This window comes from Heloderma suspectum, chromosome 5 (assembly GCF_057233095.1).
Source record: "Heloderma suspectum isolate Gila_16-S chromosome 5, 16-S_ref, whole genome shotgun sequence".
Classification (NCBI taxonomy): Eukaryota; Metazoa; Chordata; class Lepidosauria; order Squamata; family Helodermatidae; genus Heloderma; species Heloderma suspectum.
Genome location: NC_139462.1, coordinates 79,789,165 through 79,809,116, shown reverse-complemented (window position 1 = coordinate 79,809,116; position 19,952 = coordinate 79,789,165). Strand labels below are relative to the sequence as shown.

Genomic DNA, 19,952 nt, shown 5'->3' with positions numbered 1-19,952 from the left:
AAGTTATTTGATTACTACTTCAAGATCAAATTCTTTTCCTGTTAACTGTGAATAAACCATGGCGCTGATTTCAATGAAACAGGCAACCAATATAACTGAGAATAGAAAGAGTTCTTAACAGTGCAATCCTATACAAGTCTACTCAGAAATAAAGCCCATCAAGTTCAGTGGAACTTACTCTCGGGTAAGTGTGTTTAGCATTACAGCCTACGTGTCATAATGTTTGAAATTTTTGTTACTGGATGTTCAGTTCTTGAGAAAGAATTGGCCAGTATCTGGGAAGAAAAGAAAGAGTCCGGTTGGCTCTGTAGCTTCATTTCTTTTGTCATATTGGATGAAGTGCACATAGCTAACATACTGTGTGCACCCTTAGAAAACAGTATATATGCTGCTTCTTTAAATGGTTCTAAATGCTTCTAGAAAAATATTATATCCCAGCTATTCAAAATAGGGAGTCTTAACTTTGTATGCTTTCAAAAGAAGGGAAGAGAAAGGGAAGAAACATTTTAATTGACTAAAAGAATACAAGTCCTTTTGCTTACCCTCAAAAAGTTATGGATGCTTTATTACCAAATGAATTTAGCTCCCTTTTTGAATTTTGAATTAAACCAAGTGAATTTAGCTCCCTTTTAGCTTATACTCAGGGCCAAAACAGACATTACCTTAATTCTGAGTCTAACAGATAGGTCTTTTTTGTCATTTTTACTCTAGAGTAGGTGTAATTTCCCCCAGTTGGCAACAGGACCCTAGCCTGGGGATGCAGGCACTTTTACTTTTTAATTATTTGTTGTTATCTTGTTCTAATATTGGTAAATTGTGTTTTAATGTGAACTGTTTAGAGATTTTAGTATATTAAGCAGCATAGAAGTATTATAAATAATCAATAAGATCAGGATTGGGGGCCCTGCTCCTACTCTTGAGTAAGCATGAACAAAAGATGTAGCTGCTAGACACAGATTTAATAGTAATGCCTGTTTTGGCCCTCAATGTTTTCATCAGTTATAATTTTCCTACATTGAATTAACCCATCATTACTTTCAAAATATAATGTTGATATAAATTATTTCAAAATAAGAGGTTAAATTAGGATTGAAAGCATAATTATGTGGCAACTAAAAGATTAAACATCTACAAAAAAACCCTATAGCATTGGGAAGTTAAGAGAATTGGTCTGTTCCTCACTAGCACTGAATAATTTGTTTTGGGAAATGTTCTCAAAATGTTCATATTTATTTTGTGAAAAACATGTAGAGTATTGGCTTGATTCTTGACATTAAGAACACATGTTTTTCATATCCCCATTCAGATTAATAACTGAATACGCCATCAAGGTGGTGTTTGTGTGGGTCACAGGTGGCTGAAGGGGGGAGCAGTGGATGGAGAAACTTTTCTTCTGTGAATTTCCTTAAGTTAATGTATTTTCAGATCCAGGTCACTATGTACAAGCTTGTGGAACTCCATCTGTCCAAGGTGGCAATGGAAACCCTATGAGCATCCACACTCCAGAATAAGATTACATTTTCATTTGCAAATGTGCATTTGCACAAATGCTCATTCCTTAATGTACACTTGCACAAGTGCGTATTTGTAAGTGAACAAAATTGTTCAAATCCCCCCCCCCAACTTGTTTTTTTTTTAAGTCCACAAATCCATGGAATCCACAAGACTTGGGAAAATCCAGTCTGCTGAGGGATCTGCAGGTCGGATTCAAAGAAATCCAAATTCATTTGAATTCGTTGCAGATTTCTGCAACACCCCTATGTTATGGTGAACATTTATGCTGTTTTTTATGGCTGTGGTGCTAGTGCAGGCATTATGTTTTGTGATGCTGTCTTAGAACAATAGCTAGTACATTTCATCGTAAATACTTCTGTGTAATGACACAGCAAGTCTTAAGTGTGTGCTTTTTGTGTAAAGAGTTTTTCATAAAATGTAACTTAAATGTGTCTAACAATGTAAAAGGCGTGTCTTTTGCCCTTTTTATATAGCTAGCTTTCACTATGGTATGAAGGAACACATTTCTCATCCCTTGACATTAGGTGATACTTAAACTTCCCATCTGTGTTTCTAATACCAGCAACCTTCTGTCTGTGCCATCTATAGGTATCGTACGTCAAGGCCATTGATATCTGGATGGCTGTTTGCCTGCTTTTTGTATTCTCAGCGCTTCTGGAATATGCAGCGGTAAACTTTGTGTCAAGGCAGCATAAAGAACTGTTGAGATTTCACCGAAAGAGGAAGAAGAACAAGGTAAATATGACAAGCACAGGTTACAGAAATACAGGCAGAAAGAAAGACTGTCTGCTTTGTAACAATGGAATGCTGTTTAAAAAGTGGCTGTACAAATAACATGTTAACACAAGATGACATTCTTTCTTTTGCATAAGGTCAGCACAAGGCCTATGTCATTCACAAATCCCACTGAAACCTTCAAAGTACAGATTAGAAGGGATTTAAGTGGAGGGCTTTGCAGAAGCTTTCTGTGCAGGGTTTAATTTTCCCCTCTGAGAATACTAGCAGATTGGCCCTTTTTGATGAAAACTGCTGGGATGAGTTGTGTGAAAATAGTTTCCTACAATGGTTCAGCAGAAGGCCTTGACAGATACATTCAGGGTTGCTGTGTTTTTTAAACATAATAATAATTTTAAAAAATTAAAAGCAAGGTTACTTCTATAGGAGGTTTTTAAAATTGTTAAAGTACATTTTATTCCTTTTTGTGTGGGAGAGAGGCAAGGAAAATACATTATTTCAGGCCAATTGCACACTGTATTCAGGATTGGATGCTGGACTTCGGTTTACAGATTTGAGATGAGTTTATAATTTATCTTTTAAATAGTTGTACAGAAAACTGAAAATAACTCTATATGCTACTCACAAAATAACCAAGGGGTTAGGAACCTGAGCAAAAAGGAAAAGATTCCCCAAAGCCTCCCTAGAGAGGCTTACTTGACTCCTAACTTGTGGTCTTTTTTTTTATTTTCCAAGTCTTTTTAGTCCCTCATTTTTTGTTTTGTTTTTAAGGGTGTAATCCTATGTATGTTTGGCCAGAAAAAAGACTTACAACTCCCAGCATTCCCCAGCCAGGTGGGAATGCTGGGGGTTTTAGGGTCTTTTTCTGTCTAAACATGCATAGGACTTCACCCTAAGGGCTTTTTTACATAAGGCTTTTATTGTGCACTCGTCATTCTTCATGCATGCTTGTTTATGGTGTTTTCGATGACACGTGACCTTCCAGTTTTGCTTCTGTTTTTTAAGAGTTCTTTTGTGTTGGGGTGGGGGGGGTGAAGTGGGAAAATCCAGTATTTGTTTCATCCTGAAACAAAGCACAAGTCCCCACTGGTGTAGTTGCGTTATTCTGCTATACCACAGTGCCACCTAGAAGTTACGTAGCAGAAAGGCAAGAAAGGCAGGGAAGGAAAAGTTCTTTGCACAGAGATCCAATCTCAGTTCTGTGACAAAACTGGAAGTAGATACAGTATGTTAACAGCCTCGTCTAGAATACCTCTAAATATGTTGTTGTATTTTTATATATTTATCCTGCTGCTGGCTTTTACTCTGATTTTTAGTTTGGTTTTATTCTGTTTCAAAGCTTTAAACGTTTTATACATGTGTTCTCATGTTGTATTTGGGGTTTTTAATTTTTGTGAACCACCCTGAGAGCTTTGGCTATTGGGTGATATAAAAGTGTAGTAAGTAAATATATACGTAAATAAATAACATGGCTTCATCACAGGAAGGACAGACACCCAAAGCTGATCCTCTGGGGAGGAACAGGGGACTGGAATCTGCAAGAATAAATCATTTATGAACACACAGGGCCACCCACTTCAGTAGAATATTCTCTAAGTGAACTGCTGTAGCTGTTCATCTTTTCTACACAAGGCATTTACTGTCCACTCATCATTCCATACTCGTGGTTGTTTATGGGTTCTTTAGACAATGTCATGGCCCTCTAGTTTCGCTTCTGTGTTTTAGCACTTCCAGAGAGCCATTTTGGAGCAGGGAAATGAGGCATTTAATTGTGAACCTGAAAGGAAGTGCAATTTCCTTTTGTGTATTTGTGCTATTCCGCTATACCACAGTGATACCTAGAGGTTTTGCAGTGGATAATAGGGATGTACGAAAGTCACTTACCTTTTCAACGAGGCAATTCGCGGTGGGGGGGGGAGGCACTCTGCACCTCCCCCCGAAATCCTTCTCCAGCTGGCTCTGCTCCGTGGAGATTCCGCGGAACCTCTGGCCAGGGCCACCCGCAGCAGGAAATCCAGCCGCTGGGCAGCCTTCCTTCTGGAAGAAAAAAAAACCCCTGCGTACGCAAATGGTGGCGGCTATGGCAGCGGCCATTTGCATTCCCTTTTTTTCGCCGTTTTAGCCTACGTAAATATTTATGTAAGCTATTACAATGAAAAAAAAGGAACACAAATAGCGCCCACTACGCTATTTGTGTTGCCCTTTTTTTCACTGTAATAGCTTACGTAAATATTTATGTAGTCTAAAACTGCGAAAAAAAGGGAACGCAAATGGCGGTAGATTTTTTTTCCCTCTTGGCTTGCTGTGTAAATACTTACATAGCCTATCACGGCAAAGGGCAGATGGCAATGGTGGCCGTGGCAGCCGGTCGAAAGACCAGCCGCTGCTGCCAGACCCGCCGCCAGAGCCGCCGCCGTCTGGAACATCCGCCCCAGGTAAGCCTTGTCCCGGGGGGAATCCGCGGGGGGGCGGGCGGCAGGCCATTCCACCATGGAGTTTGGGGGGCCGAATGCCACTGCATTCGGCCTCACTGAAATCCGTGGTGGAATTCTCCGCCATTCCTAGTGGAAAAGCAGGAAAGGAAATGCTCCTCATGTAGTGCTGAGATCTCAGTTCTGTGATGAAACAAAAAGTAGATACAGCAAATCACAGTCAGTTAACTGCCTCTTGTAGAAAAGCTCATTGTCAATGGAACAAGATACTGATGGAACACAGTATTTTGCCCCCAAGGAAGATTAATGTCAAAATGCATTGTGCATATTATACATTGTGATTTCCCCACCATGTTTTGAAACTCCAATTTGAGACCCCAATTTGAGCCTCTCTTTTCATTGGGGTGGGGGCAGGGGACCCTTTTCCTTTTGTTCCTGCCCCACACGTCTACTTTCACTGTAGCTGGGAGGATGGAGAGTTTGCCAGAGCATAATGCAGATGAGAGAGAAGCCTAAAGGCTGTGGAAAAAGCAGAGACTAGATGCATGGGGCAGGGGGGCAAAGAGTAGAAGAGTGGTAGTGCCTTCTCATAGCTCAACAGCTCTTTGTGGGTGGTGAGCAATGTATCTCACTCTGAGGCATGTGGAACACCAGATATTTATTCAGTTAAGGATAGAAAACCCTCCTATTCCAAGACTTATATTCATCTTTCTTACCAGGCTACTATAGACATGACAGAAGACCCTTCAAGAAATCTTAGTTTATGAAAATGTTTTCAGATTGCAATGGCTAATGTATTCCATATTAGAAGGAGTTAACCACCAATATTCTTTTTGGTACAGAATAGGATACAAATTTAAACACATGCATACACAAATGTTTTGTAGGTTTATGAGGCGGGAGATGACCTGGTCGAAGTATTTAACACTAGTTGAGTTCCGATCATCCAGATTATAGTGTATCAGAATCTGCAGAACTGAGAATCTGTGTCATGCTGAAATGGCTATGTAACAAAAACAAATAGTAGTTAAAACAGAGGCAAATAGCTTATTCAATTTCAGCTTTTAAGAACAATTGATTTCTCTTCAGTAAATCAGAACATGCTGTTGGATTTCATCAGCACCCTACAATATCCTACCATTCCCTTTGCTTTCAGGTAATTAAAAAACTTATTGCCTGCCTAATAAGTGATCCATCTGACAGTGGTTAAACAGTTGCTAGGTCTTTAGTTTAGGACTTTGATGTTCTTTTTATTAATCTGAAACCAGGGTAAAAAAGAAAAGAAAAAAAGAAAAAGATTGGCCACTGAATGACATCTACACAGGAAATGAGCAGTGATCAGGAAATAAAACAATCATGTAAATTACTCAAAAAGTTGTATTGTATTCTACATTAAATTTCTTTTATGAATATTAGAAACATACCACCTAAATTAATCAAAGGAGTGGCCTGTTGAGTACAGGATCAAGTTTCAGACTTAGTCATCCTGAGTGCTATAGGGGAAGTGTAGTGCAGAATATGGAAGTTGTCATTCAGTCATTACTTGTCATCCACTCAGAGTTTCTTGCATAAAAGGGCCTGTCTTACACTGCATCAGGCTAACAATCTGAAAAATCTATACAACTTAATGCTTTAAAGAATCAAATTTTGATCTTGAAATGTGACTTCAACATTCAAGCTTCCAAATGAGCATGAAAGTATTGGTTGGGCTGTCCCTTGGTGAGATGGTTATTGTCTCTTATCTAAGAGGTCCTTTGCTGAGTGGAGAACCATTGTTTAGACTTGCTGATACTCTGAACCCCTGCAGGGGTGGAGGGGTGGTCTGCCCCAGGACACTGATGGATCCAAATGGTTTCCTGACGGCTCTTGGGGATTTTCCTGTTGCCTTGGCAGGCGATTCTGTTGAAGCCCTGGCTGATGTCTGGAATGGAGAAATTACCAGGGCCATGGACACAATCGCTCCTGAGTGTCCTCTCTCACAAAGTGGAGCCGCACCAGCACCCTGGTTTTCTAGGGAGCTGGCGGTGATGAAACAAGTGAGAAGATGACTAGAGCGACATTGGCAGAAAACACGGAGTGAATCCTATCGAACACAGGCTAGAGCCTATTTGAAGGCCTACTCTGTGGCAATATGGGGAGCAAAGAAAATAATTTTTTTCTGCCACTATTGCGTCTGCAAAGAGCCATCCAGCAGAGCTGTTTTGAGTGGTCAGGGGTCTTTTGCATACTAGCCCACAAGAGGATAATTTAAGCCTCTCGACAGCCTGCTGTGAACAATTTGCTCAACACTTTGCAGACAAAATCACTCAGATCCACTCAGACTTGGATGCTATAGTTGATACAGACTCTGTGGATGTAACTGTGGCCCCTGCTTGTCCAGCGTTGTTGGATACTTTTCAATTTGTACAGCCGGAAGATGCAGACAGGATCCTGGGAGAAGTGAGAGCCACCATGTGCGTTATAGATCCTTGCCCTTCCTGGCTCATAAAAGCAGCCAGAGGTGGACTGGCCAAGTGAGTAATTAATGCCTCCCTTAGGCAAGGAAGAGCTTCAGCCTGCCTGAAGGAGGCAGTGGTGAGAACTTTGTTAAAAAAAGCCCTCCCTGAACCCCACCATATTGAATAATTATCAGCCAGTCTCCAATATTCCATTTCTGGGCAAGATATTGGAGCACATGGTGGCCTCCCAACTCCAGGGATTCCTGTATGAGACAGATTATCTAGATCCATTTCAATCTGGCTTCAGACCCGGTTATGGGACAGAAACAGCTTTTGTCGCCTTGGTGGGTGACTTACACTGGAAACGAGACAGGGGAGTGTGTCCCTATTGATTCTGCTGGACCTCTCAGCGGCTTTCAATACCATCGACCATGGTATCCTTCCGGGCTGCCTCGCTGGGATGGGACTTGGAGTCATTGTTTTACAGTGGCTCCATTCCTTCTTGGAGGGGCGGACCCAGAAGGTGGTGCTGGGGGACTCCTGTTTGACTACCTGGCCATCAGCTTGTGGAGTCACTCAGGGTTCTGTTTTGTCCCCCATGCTATTTAACATATACATGAAACCACTGGGAGAGGTTGTCCGGAGTTTTGGGGTTCAGTGTCACCAGTATGCTGACTTTCCTTTCCATTTAATTCCGAGGAAGCTGTTGGGGTGCTGAACTGGTGTCTGTCAGCAGTAATGGACTGGATGAGGGCAAACAAATTGAAGGCAAACAAACTTCAATTCAATTGAAATTGAAACAAATCCAGACAAGACAGAGGTGCTCCTGGTCAGTCAAAAGGTAGATCATGGAATAGGGATTCAGCTGGTGCTGGATGGAGTTACATTCCTCCTGAAGACACAGGTTCACAGCTTGGGTGTACTTCTGGATGCCCAGGTTTCAGCAGTGGCCAGGAGTGCATTTGCACAGCTAAAGCCAGTGCTCCAGCTGTGCCCATTCCTTGAGATGTCAGACTTGGCCACAGTAACACGTGCCTTAGTTACATCCCATTAGGATTGCTGTAATGCACTCTAAGCAGGGCTGCCTCTGAAGAGTGCTTGGAAACTTCAGCTGGTTCAAAGAGCTGCTGCCAGACTGTTGACTGGGGCTGGCTACAGGGAGCATACAACTCCCCTGCTAAAACAGATTCACTGGCTCCCAGGCTATTTCCAAGCACAATTCAAAGTGCTGGTCATTACCTATAAAGCCCCATACAGCTCAGGTCCAGGTTATCTGAAAGACTGTATTCTCCCCTATGAGCCTACTTGTGCCCTGAGATCTTCAGGGGAGGCTCTTCTCACCGTCCCACCATCATCACAGGCATGTCTGGTGGGAATGCAGGAGAGGGCCTTCTCAGTGGCTGCCCCAAGGCTCTGGAACTCCCTTCCCAGGGAGGCAAGAGTGGCACCCTCCTTGATTTGTTTTCACAGGCATGTAAAAACTTTCTTGTTTCGGCAGGCCTTTCGGGATAGCTAGTCTGCACCTGTGAGAACAGGATGGTGGATACTATATTTCTTGTTGTCTTTTAACATTTTGATATTTTATACAATTTTAATATTATTGATGATTTAATTATATTTTTAACTTTTGTATACTTTTGTTTATACTTATATTTATAGGCTTTAATTGGACAAGTTTTAATGTTGTAAAGCTGCCTTGTGTCCCAGTATTGGGGAAAGGGTAGGATTATTATTATTATTATTATTATTATTATTATAATTATTATTATTACCACCAACCTCCCTGTCCCTGTGCTGTCTGAATAATAGTCTGTTCATATAATCTGCAAACTGCAGGTGCTGTACACTGGGGGTTGGATCCAGGATCTGTTTCTGTGAGAGGGAGGGCTCCATTTGTGGAAGGTCCCCCTGCCTGATCATTGAGGAGTCCCCCTCACCACCACAGCTCTCCTCATTCAGTAGGGTCTCCTGACCCTATGTGTAGCATTTTTAGGGGGCTGGAGGGGCCACCCTGGGAAGGTGGGGTTGGAGAAGTCCAATTCCATCTGTGCAGTTGATCCAGCATAAATCTGGTGCCAACCCATGATGGAGCAGGAAGCAAATGTTCTCCACCATACCTACAATGTACTATGTGACCCTAGTCTTAGTGAGCACATTTGTGTGAAGATCCTTCTGATTTATATTATCCTTCCACTTTTTTCCCCCAGTGGAAGGATCATGGGATCAAGGAATCATTTGTGTGAATATGATATGTATGCCCCACATGGTGTTACATTGTACGTATGTGAAGTAGAATATGCAGCTGGGCCCATTCTCCCATTGCCTGTACAATTTTTTGCAGTTACAGATTACACGCCTCAGTGTGAAAACAGGCCAAGTCCTCTGGCCAGATGTGACTGGTACAGAATCCAGGAGGGGCTCACTGGAGTAGACAAAAGAAGGGACAGCGCTACTGTGCTGGACCAGTCCCTGCACTAGGACAAGTTGGAGAAACTACTTTTGTTTCAACATGGACAGTGTCACATTTACTACATTTTCTCCTCTTAGTGTTTGGAGTGAGGTTGGGATCTTTTTGATAAGAATCTAGGGGGGTGCCTTCATGAGCAATTTACTCTGAGCTGGCTGCATTTGGAGGTCGTTAGGGATATATGACATCGTGGCTATCCAGCAGTCACTCTGGAGCTTATCAAGGAAAAACCAGACTACCTGAGGCTGCTTAAAGTCCAGTTATTTTCCTTAAGTCAGGTTCTCAGCGGTATAGTTGCTGTGTGCAACTTGCATTTACCTCAGGTATGCTAGCCCTGCCCAGGGGTGTGCCTTTCACTGTGACCCCAGTCAAGGGGTGTTTCCTGTGTGTTTCCCATCCCTGCACAAACCAGTTAGTGTCTACTCAGAAGTAGCTCACATTGTGCTCAATGAGGCTTGTCCCCTGAATGCCCACATCAGAATTTACAGAGATCTCCCTCAATTGAAATGGCACAGTTAAAAGCACAAATTCCCTAAATGCTGTAAAGTGGGATCTCGAGGCTCTGATTCTCCATTGTTTAGTTTATTGCCCTAGGAGGTAACTACTTCACACCTTCATTATAGAAATCCTGCGGTTAGAAAGGAGGCTGGTTTCCCATCCCTGTATTCTCCACCCCCCTTTCCCAGAACAAGCATACGTGTATCTACTCAGAAGTAACTCCCATTGTGTTCAGTGAGGCTTGCTCCTGGAATGCAGGTGCATCTGGAATTTCAGGAGAAAGGGGGGAGAGGAGAAAGGGGGGAGAGGGCGGAAGACACTCTTATTGGTTGAGCAGTCCCTGCCAGTCAAATGATGTTTTTCCCCACCCCTACCCCCCCTGGGAAGTATGTTCTGGGAAGCAAGTTTTACTGCTGCAGAGCACTCACTGGTGGAGCCCTGCATGGACCAAAGTGCAGCAAAGCTGATTCCTTTTAAAAAATCCGATACTCCTCCATTCACTTCTCCTTCCGTTGTTGTGGAAACACCCCCCTAGTCTAGTTTTGCATTTTATTTTGTTTTTGTTTTTTACTTCTGTCAGGCATTCCTGTAATGGAACAGCTGTGTGCATCACTTATAAAACATAGTAAGTCAGCTGCTCAATAAGAAAAATTCCAGAATCCACCATCAGGCTCTACCTTTAATAGGACCAACAAAAGATGCACAAAACTAGAGATCTCCAGATATCTGTATACTTGAAAGAGAGAACAAGTGGTTTTGATTTGTGTGAGCAGCCCAAAACAACAGCAGCTTTGGAAAACTGCGACTGCAAATTAGTCCACAGATTTTACTAGCCCATAAAAAGGCTTAGCTGCCTACCAGCCCACAAATACCACCAATTATCTTCTAATTCATAAAGAACTACCTGACTGCTTGCCTGGAGACAGTTCTTACTTACTACAGGTAGCTAAGCAAGTAGTCATGTACAAGCTCAAAGTAATAGAAAAACAAATGTTAAATAATGAGTTTATATTATCTGCTGATCATGAAATACTAGGCTATCAAATACTGAATGACCAATATCAAATACCATGGGATGTCACATATCAAATATGGCCAGATGCCAAATAGCAGGTGTGAAATGTTACATATGGTAAACTATCAAGTGCTAATAGATACCAAGTACTGGGTGTCAAATATTGAATACTGAAGAATAGAACATATTAGATGTCAAATATCAGATACCTCTGGATGTGAAATATGAACACTGAATATTAAATATTGCATAGTCTATTGATGTTTGACTTTAAAATCTGCACTGGAGGATTCCAAGGATTAATTCTCATGGCAAATTCATTTCAACTATAGTGTCAACAGCTCATCCTGACCCTGGCTAGCTGTCTACTTCAGGAAATGCATGGCTAGATAACCCTGGCTAGCATGGCTTCCTTAATTCTTGCTGGCATAGGAACATGTTCTTATTATCCCAGCAATAGGATAGATGGTGTGGCATTTTCAAGGAGAAAACTCCTAAGAAAACATAATTAATATGAGAGGTACCAGTAATGCAAGGATAGAGGGAATATAAAAATGATCCTTGCAACTGGAATCCTTTATAGATAAACAGGCATTGGAAAAATGTGTAGCCCTTGTATTTTAAAGACTCTGTAGTCCTCTGGTGAAGTTTGGATTCTGCCTTTCCATGAACCATTGGGTGAGATCCAGATTTAGGTGCGTGCAACTGGTCTGGCTGAAGTGGACTTCCCTTCCTCTTCCTTGCCTGGACACCCCTACACACACACACACACACACACACACACACACACACCGCATGCTACACAGAGAATTACAGGACATGTCTACACCGCCTTGTCTCCACAGCAGCCCTCTCCAGACCCCGATATATAATACACAGAGGGTCAAGGGACCCTGCTGAATGGGATGGGCACTGGTGAAGTGGAAAGGGGATATTCCCCAAAATCAGGTGGAGGCACTTTCCATGAATGGAGCTCCACTCACAGAAGTTGCCTCTGCCAACACCAGAGCCCACCCCATACAGCAGGGTCCCTCAACCCTCTGTGTATTATACTGGGGGGTCTGGGGGGGGCTGCTGTGGGAATGAAGGAGTCTGCTTCAGTCAGCCCAGTTCCACTCACCTAAATCTGGATTGAACCCTTTGTCAATAAATGCATACTTAAGAGTTGAATCTAAAGAAATTTAGGATGAATATATCTAAAATTTACACCCACTTTTCCCTTTAAAAAGCCCTTACAAGAGAGTGCAGGGAGCAAGTTGGAGATGTATCATACATAATTGATACACATGGATATTGCTTTGCTTGTTGACATTTCACTTTAAAAGAAGCAAGCATGCATACTAATTGTGTACTTGTGTTGGGAAAAAAAAGATTGTTTGCTCTAAGGCTATATTTTAGTAGTCTTTATTTACTTTTTGGAAGTTTCCAACTTTTTCATTGAAGTTCTAAATGCCATAGTACCTCATTTTTCAGAGAGCAAAGGAATTGGTAGACTAGCTTGATTATATATTTTTTCACTGATAATCATATATTTTTCCCCTTTTTCCCCCTTTTGTTTTCTTTGTGGTCCACCTTCCATTTTGATGGAAGTTTTATGAGGGAGTGCTTGATGGAAATGAAAGAAATGCATCATTGCGGCGTAGCAATGGCTTGAAAAGTGCAGAACTCATAGACGGGACTTTGCCTCAAATCTACAATATAAATTTAAGGGTAAACTATGTAGAAGATGTCCCATGTGTCATAACATGATACCCAATCATTAACAAAGGCCCAGTCCATTTGTCTGAACTAATGTCTTTCCACGTGAACGTCCATACACCTCTGTGTGATTATATATACTGTTACTAGAAACATACATCCTTGCCTCATAATGAAATCAGAATTAGTGGTGGTTTATTTACCAAACAAAATTAACATTGATTTTGTTCAACTGCACAGCACAGTTTAAAAATGAATACATTTTAATATACCTATAAAGTAAATCTAAGGAAAGGAAAGGTTCCTCTTGTACAGGCACTGGGTCATTACTGACCCCTAGAGGGATGCCGCTTACGTTGGCGTTTTCATGGCATACTATAGCGGGGTGGTTTGCCATTGCCTTCCCCAGTCGTGACTACCTTTCCCCCAGCAAGCTGGGTACTCATTTTACCGACCTCGGAAGGATGGAGGGCTGAGTCGACCTGAGCCAGCTACCTGGGACCCAGCTTCTGCTGGGATCGAACTCAGGTTGTGGGAAGAGTTTCAGGTGCAATACTGCCACCTACCACTCTGCACCACATGAGGCAAAAAGTAAATCTAAATACTTCTACAAAAACAATATAAATATTAAAAAGGAGTTACGAACTTAAGAAGAGCCATGCTGAATCAAACCAAGGCCAATCTAGTATAGCATTCTGTTCACACAGCAACCTGTTCCTGCCTGTAAGAAGCCCAGAAGTAGGACATCAACACAGTAGCACCCTCCCACACATTTACCCGAGCAACAAGTATACTTCTGGCTCTGACACTGGAGGTAATATATAGCCATCATGACCAGTACATCATTGATAGCCTTATCTTCCACAAATTTGTCTAATCCCCTTTTAAAGCCATCAAGTTGGTGGCCATCACTACATCCTGTGGTACCGAATTCCATATTTTAACTATGTACTCTGTGAAGAAGTACTCTGTTTTACCTGTCCTGAATTTCCCACCATTCATCTTCCTGGGATCACCGCATTGCGTTCATAGGAACATGGGACACTGCCTTATATTGAGTTGGACCACTAATCTATCTAGCCCAGTATTGTTGACACTGACTGGCAGCAGCCCCTAGGGTTTCAGGCAGAAGTTTTTTCAGTCCTACCTGGAGATGCCATGGATTGAACCTGGCACCTTCTTCATGCAAAGCATGTGCTGTGCCCCTGAGCTATGGCTGTGGTTCTAGTATTATGGGAAAGGGAGAAAAACTCCCTTTCTCCACACCATATATAATTTTGTACACTTCTATCATGTCTCCTCTTACTTGGTTTTTTTCTAAGCCAAATGGTCCCAGACATTGTAACCTTTTCTTGTAGGGAGTTGCTTCAGTCCCTTCATCATTTTAGTTGCCGTTTTCCACACTATTCCAGCTATACAATATCCTTTATGAAGTGCAATAACCAGAACAGTAGGCTCCTCCACTGATGCAATGTTATAGCAGTACCAGGATCTCATTCTGTGCATGTGAAGATAAGTGAGAGTTCAGGTGAATTTCATGCCCAGAGTCAAGAATATCAACCCCCACCCCACCCCACCCCCACATTTGCTGCTGCAGCTGATTAGTTGCAGTTGCGGCTCCAGGTCCACTTGTCTGAAAGGAGCATGAGTGTGCTCGCACATACCCATTGTAAAATGATGTAATGTGATCTGGCTCACTCATGCTGTGCCTCTTCTTGTAAAGAACCACATGCATTATTCAAAAGCTATTGGAGATGATGGGATAGCTGATTCTGGCAGCTTCAAATACTCTGTCATACAATTGATTGCCAGGTGCCCTCCCTAACTGTAGAAGTACTCCAGCGGGTATTTCTGGTTCTGCCAGAACCAGAGTTCTGCCTAGGGAGCCTGGAAGAAAGTACATTCCTTAAGCCCTCACTGCTCTGGTGATGGGAGGGAACAGGAGGGAATGCAATCCCGCTGAAAGGCTTCCAAAGCTTTGGAACCCATCAGTGAGGGCCAGAACAGACATTACTTTATATCTGGGTGTAGCTGTGATGTCCTTTTTAATTTTTATAGTAGAGTTGGTGCAGGGGGGCTGATACAGATTGACTGGGATTCTAGCGTAGGGTTGGGGGGCTATTAAGATCTGGATCAGGCCCCCATGCCTACTCTACAGTAAAAATGAACAAAAGACATAACTACCCATACATAACTACATAGACATAACTACCCATTTTCAAGAATTTCCACTTGTCAAATGTAATGGAAGCAATGTATTGCCAGGTAAGCTTTTAAAACATTTATAAACACACGTATTTGAGATCTATATTGCCGTGATGCTTTCTGCAAAATATATGGAGACTAAATTACAAAGTAACATTTACAACTGTAGATTGCAGAATAATCCACAGTTTCGTTTTCTTACCATAATTTCATGCAGCGACTAAAGTGGCTGTGTGCTTTTCCAAAGGAGAATAAACATCAAAATTTGCATCAAAGCCAAACTAGCATGGCCAAGAAGCAAAATGAAATGAGATCCTTTGATCATTTTATGGCTGGGTATTTTATGTAGCAACACTGACATGCAAAGACAGCAGCCCAGCTCATTACTTTCAAGCCTTCTAAGAATGGTGCTTGTTTTACAAAAATTGGTGCATTTAGAGGCATTCTTTAATAATGACAATTTTTAAGGGGCTGATTCATATCAATAAAATATGTAGAAATATGTCGTTTGAAAAAATGTAAGGATGTTAATAGTTACGTTTCTTAGAGTGCAATCCTATGGTTCCTGGGAAGGCATCCCAGATGCCATAACATAGATTGGATCTGCCCCTCAGGTGGAGAGTGAGGTCTGACCTCAGGACTGCCCCTCTCTCCGCAGCCTCTGCAGGAAGCTCTGCAGCCCTCACCTCTCTGATGTTAGGGATGTCAGAGAATTCTGCATGAACTTTAAATGGGTCGAATTCTGACAAATCCAGTCCACAGAATCCTCCTCAGAACAGGGCGGCCTGGTCGACCAGGACCGGAGCTCACACGGACCCTTTTTTTTTGTCCACTGAATGGCGGATTTTACGAAAATAATCATGAAAAGAAATCCATAAATCGGAAATGGAAGAAGAACGCGAATGGCTTTACCCTTTTTACGATAGCATTTTCCCTGTGACCCAAGGCTTTCTTTCGCTGGGGCTGAGTCACAAAGTCCATGGAAATCCTTCATCTTTTCTGTTTATTGTCTGTGGAGGTGACGTCAGGTCCAGTGAGGTCAGGTGAGGTGAGGACAGGTCCGGTGAGGTGAGGTCAAGTGAAAGACTTTACCCTTTTTACGAAAATAGTCATTTTCCCTGTGTGACCTCAGGCTTACGGAGACCGACGGCAGGCGCGCAAAAAGGATTTTTCAGCAGTACTTATAGAATTATTTGCCTAAGTTCGGGGAGCCAAAGAAAAGCTGGGGAATCTGGGGCATGCGGATGGCAGAATGGGGTGGCCCTCAGCTCTGCGGAATCCTCGCGGATCGCCTCCCCCCCACACAGATTCCCCACCTGAACGGACTGTGGGGAATCCGTACATCCCCATCTGATGTCAAAGAGGGAGGGAAAGGGGTGGATTGGTGGGCCATCCCAGAGGCTTTGGATCCCGAGGATTCAAAATCCTCCCAGTCTCCAGACATTCCTCCAGAAGGGGGGGGGAGAACTACACCAGCCCCAGGGGCATGATGTAGCACAGGGGTGGGAAGGAGGTAGAACTCCAGATGTTTTAGACTTCAGATCCCAGAGGCCCCTGCCAACATAGCCAATTGTCAGGAATGATGGGAGTTGAAGTCCAAAATATCTGGAGATGTACTTTCTGCCCATCCCTGATCTAGCAGCCATTGGCGGGGGTGGAGGGGGAGGCATTCCAGAGCAGGAAGTTTCCTATATATAATTTTATCAGATGCCAGTTCAAATTGAAAAGTTTACTAAATTCTATTCAGAAGACTATAGACTTATGGTAAGATAATTGACAATATTATGCACTGCTAGTGGATGTAACATGGATTTCGTATTACTAGGATCAACATGTTTGCCATTTCTTCTCCAAGTTCAGTCACTCTCAGTCTAGGGCTTTATGTACAATTGCTTAGGACTAATGACAAGAAAGATGTTATTTCACAGATATTGAAGTAAAAACAAGATTAGGGTGTGGGTGTTTTAATATGATTTAGTTTTAAATGATATTATTGTCATGTCATTTAGCATTTATATCTTACTATCATTTTGTACTTTGTTATACTCCTTCATTTGTTAGTAATTCACAGCTTATTCATTTCTTGGTGTTATATTCACTTCTAATTTCTTTTTGTTTGTCTAGGGGGCAGCGACAGCTGCAGCAAAGCCATTCTGAGTGTATGTATTTTGTTGAACAGAGTTAGCTGTAGATACCAGTTGCTGTATTATTCGGTTTATACTATTTTTATATCGTTTGGCTCCATCTGCAGGTTTGGAATGCAATTTTCTGCTATTGTTGCATTAATGTGAATATTTCACACAAAATATTTTTAATTAAGTTCAGTTGCAGACTTAGCATGCAGTTCAAAGAAAACTAGACTATTCCCCCCCCCCTCTTTTTTAAGTCCTTTGTCAACATACATATTTTAACTGTGACTTTTACATATCATTTCATATAATCACACATTATCTTTTAGGCTGAAATCCTTTACACATTTCCCTGGGAGTAAGCCCCATTGAATTCAGTGGTGCTTACTTCTGAGTAAATATTAATAGGATTGCACTGTTAATGTGTTAAGTTCACTGGAAGGTGAGATTTTGATCTCATTTGCTATGAATGTGATCTCACTTCAAGGGAAATAATATTTAATACACTGGATACAGCTTTACTTTTAAATGAGATTCTTTCACAGGGTAAATACTGGATCTCACCATACAAAGGTGCATTGAAATGCAAAAAATGACATGGCAAATTCTCCCCTGTGACCTCATGGCAAAATTAATGTGAGACTTGTCCCTTAATCTACTCCATTGAACCACGTGGACAAGAAAAGAAAATGATGAACTAGACTGATACACTATACACACATATTTTGAATTTATGTTGTTGTTTTCCCTCTTCATACAGGGGAAGTTAGTTTTACCTGTCCTTTGCAGATTAGCTTTCTTTAGAGGAAAGCGCAGAGGACTTTTCTGATATTTTTGTAAATATCTATCTAATATTTCACATGGTGAGAATGGTGAGGAAGTAACAGTTGACAGTGACAGTGCAAGACTCGAGGAAGTGATCAACAAGTTAAAAGCATGCCATGATGCCCTTGACAAGCACCTCCTTCCAGCACCTAGTACTGTTAGATCCAAATGATAGATTTTCCCATAGAGTCTTACTGTATCACAATTAGCACTTTGCCATTTTTTGTAGGGTTTGATTTTTGGAACCCCCAAAAGGCTTCTTCAAAGGGACAGAATGTTTTACCAAATATGCAACCCTGTGTGACTCAACATAACAATCACTTCTCATTCAAAGATTTATGGTGGTCTTTTTAGTACAGTATCTCCCATAATTTACCAGGCTTTGACATCACACATATAAAATGTTCTTGATAGATTCTCTAAAAATTTAGTTCTCCAGAGAGTTTCTTTCATTATTGTGAGATTTTAAAGGTGTTATCTGGCACATTTTCCAATTTTGGCTCTGGACATGACAGCAACATTGCACTCTTCTTTTATCCTAATACACTATATATTATATGATTAACTACATTTTCATATATCCTGCTAGCAGCCCAATTCCAACTTGTCTGGATGGATGCACACAAGTCATCATGGTCACTGGGAGAAGGGCAGTCATTATATACTGTTTCTCCAATGCAACAAGCAAATAAAACCTACAGCCTGCCTAAGTAATGTCTAACTGTGGCCAACAAGTTTCTAGGTGGATGTGTGAAAACACCCTAAGAGTAACTCATGATATTCCTTGGCAGTCATATGGCAGGAGCAGACATTTTATTTTAACAGTTTTCAGGTAGGCAGGTGTCAATGAGTATTTTAGAACTGCAGAATTGTGGTCAAAATGGAAGTAAACAGATTAAGAAGCAACATAGCAGTTGCTGGGTTACTGAAACTGCTGCTTTTAAAAACAGCAGATAACAGTTTTGAAGGGTGGGGTTAAGAACTATAGAGTGATAGTTCTAGTATTTTTGGAGTAAAGATGCAGGTTTTTAGACTCTCCAGATAAAGAATTCATGTTTTTGGTTTGTTTGTTTGTGTTTAACAGGATGATGATATAAGAGAGAATCGATTCAGCTTCACAGGCTATGCAATGGGGCCACCATGTATACAAGGAAAAGATGGAGTGGCTCCAAAGGGGCCAAATAATCCAATTCAACCCGTACCAAAAACCCCTGAAGAAATGAGGAAGGTATTCATTGATCGGGCCAAGAAAATTGACACCATCTCCCGGGCCTGTTTTCCATTAGCCTTTCTGATATTCAACATTTTTTATTGGGTCATCTACAAAATCGTTAGGCATGAGGACATTCATCAAAAACAAGATTAAAGTTTCCAGTGCTTTAACACTCCCGGTTTTTGATTACTGTGGTAAGATCAGTATACAAATACTGATTGGCTCATAAAGGGCATGGAGAGAAGAAATTATATTTGACTTGCTATGCAAAGTCACAAAGGGATAGAAGAATGACATCCAATGAAGATACTGTACCTACTACAACAGCATTTCTACTTGTTATTAACTAAAAGTAACCTACTTTTGCAAAATAAAATGACAACATTCTAGACTAAAACTCTACTGCCAACAAGTTTATACATACATAATGGTATCGTATTCTTTGAAATTCCTTGCTACAATTTTTAACTCAATTGTATTTTTAAAATCTATCAAAATGGGAGTCCCAAATGTCTTTAGATAAGTGCCATATTGACAGAGATGTGAACTACACTTTTATGTCTCCTTTAAACTTTATCAGGAAATATTTGCCTTTGGCCTTGATTCTGAAAAATATAACTGTTTGTTAAAGAGATTTCCCTTTTAGGAGATGAAGCATGCTTTCTAGAGATTTAAGGGCACCGCCAATGACATTTGTAATAAACACAGGGCACATTTTAGACTATATGTTAAAAAGGGAACCTTCATACAAAATACTTCATAATGATGCAATCCACAAACAG

At 41.4% G+C, this 19,952-nt stretch overlaps 1 protein-coding gene across 1 annotated transcript in view; it reads left to right on the top strand.

Annotated features, from left to right (window-relative positions):
* Window positions 1–19,474, top strand: part of GLRA3 (glycine receptor alpha 3) — a 131,108-nt gene extending 111,634 nt beyond the window's left edge. Inside the window, exons 8-9 of the mRNA XM_084860294.1 lie at window positions 2,104–2,250; window positions 19,042–19,474. Coding sequence (XP_084716420.1) covers window positions 2,104–2,250; window positions 19,042–19,323 — 429 coding nt within the window. The 3' untranslated portion in view covers window positions 19,324–19,474. The remainder of the gene's footprint in view (window positions 1–2,103; window positions 2,251–19,041) is intronic.
* Window positions 19,475–19,952: the final 478 nt, after the last annotated feature.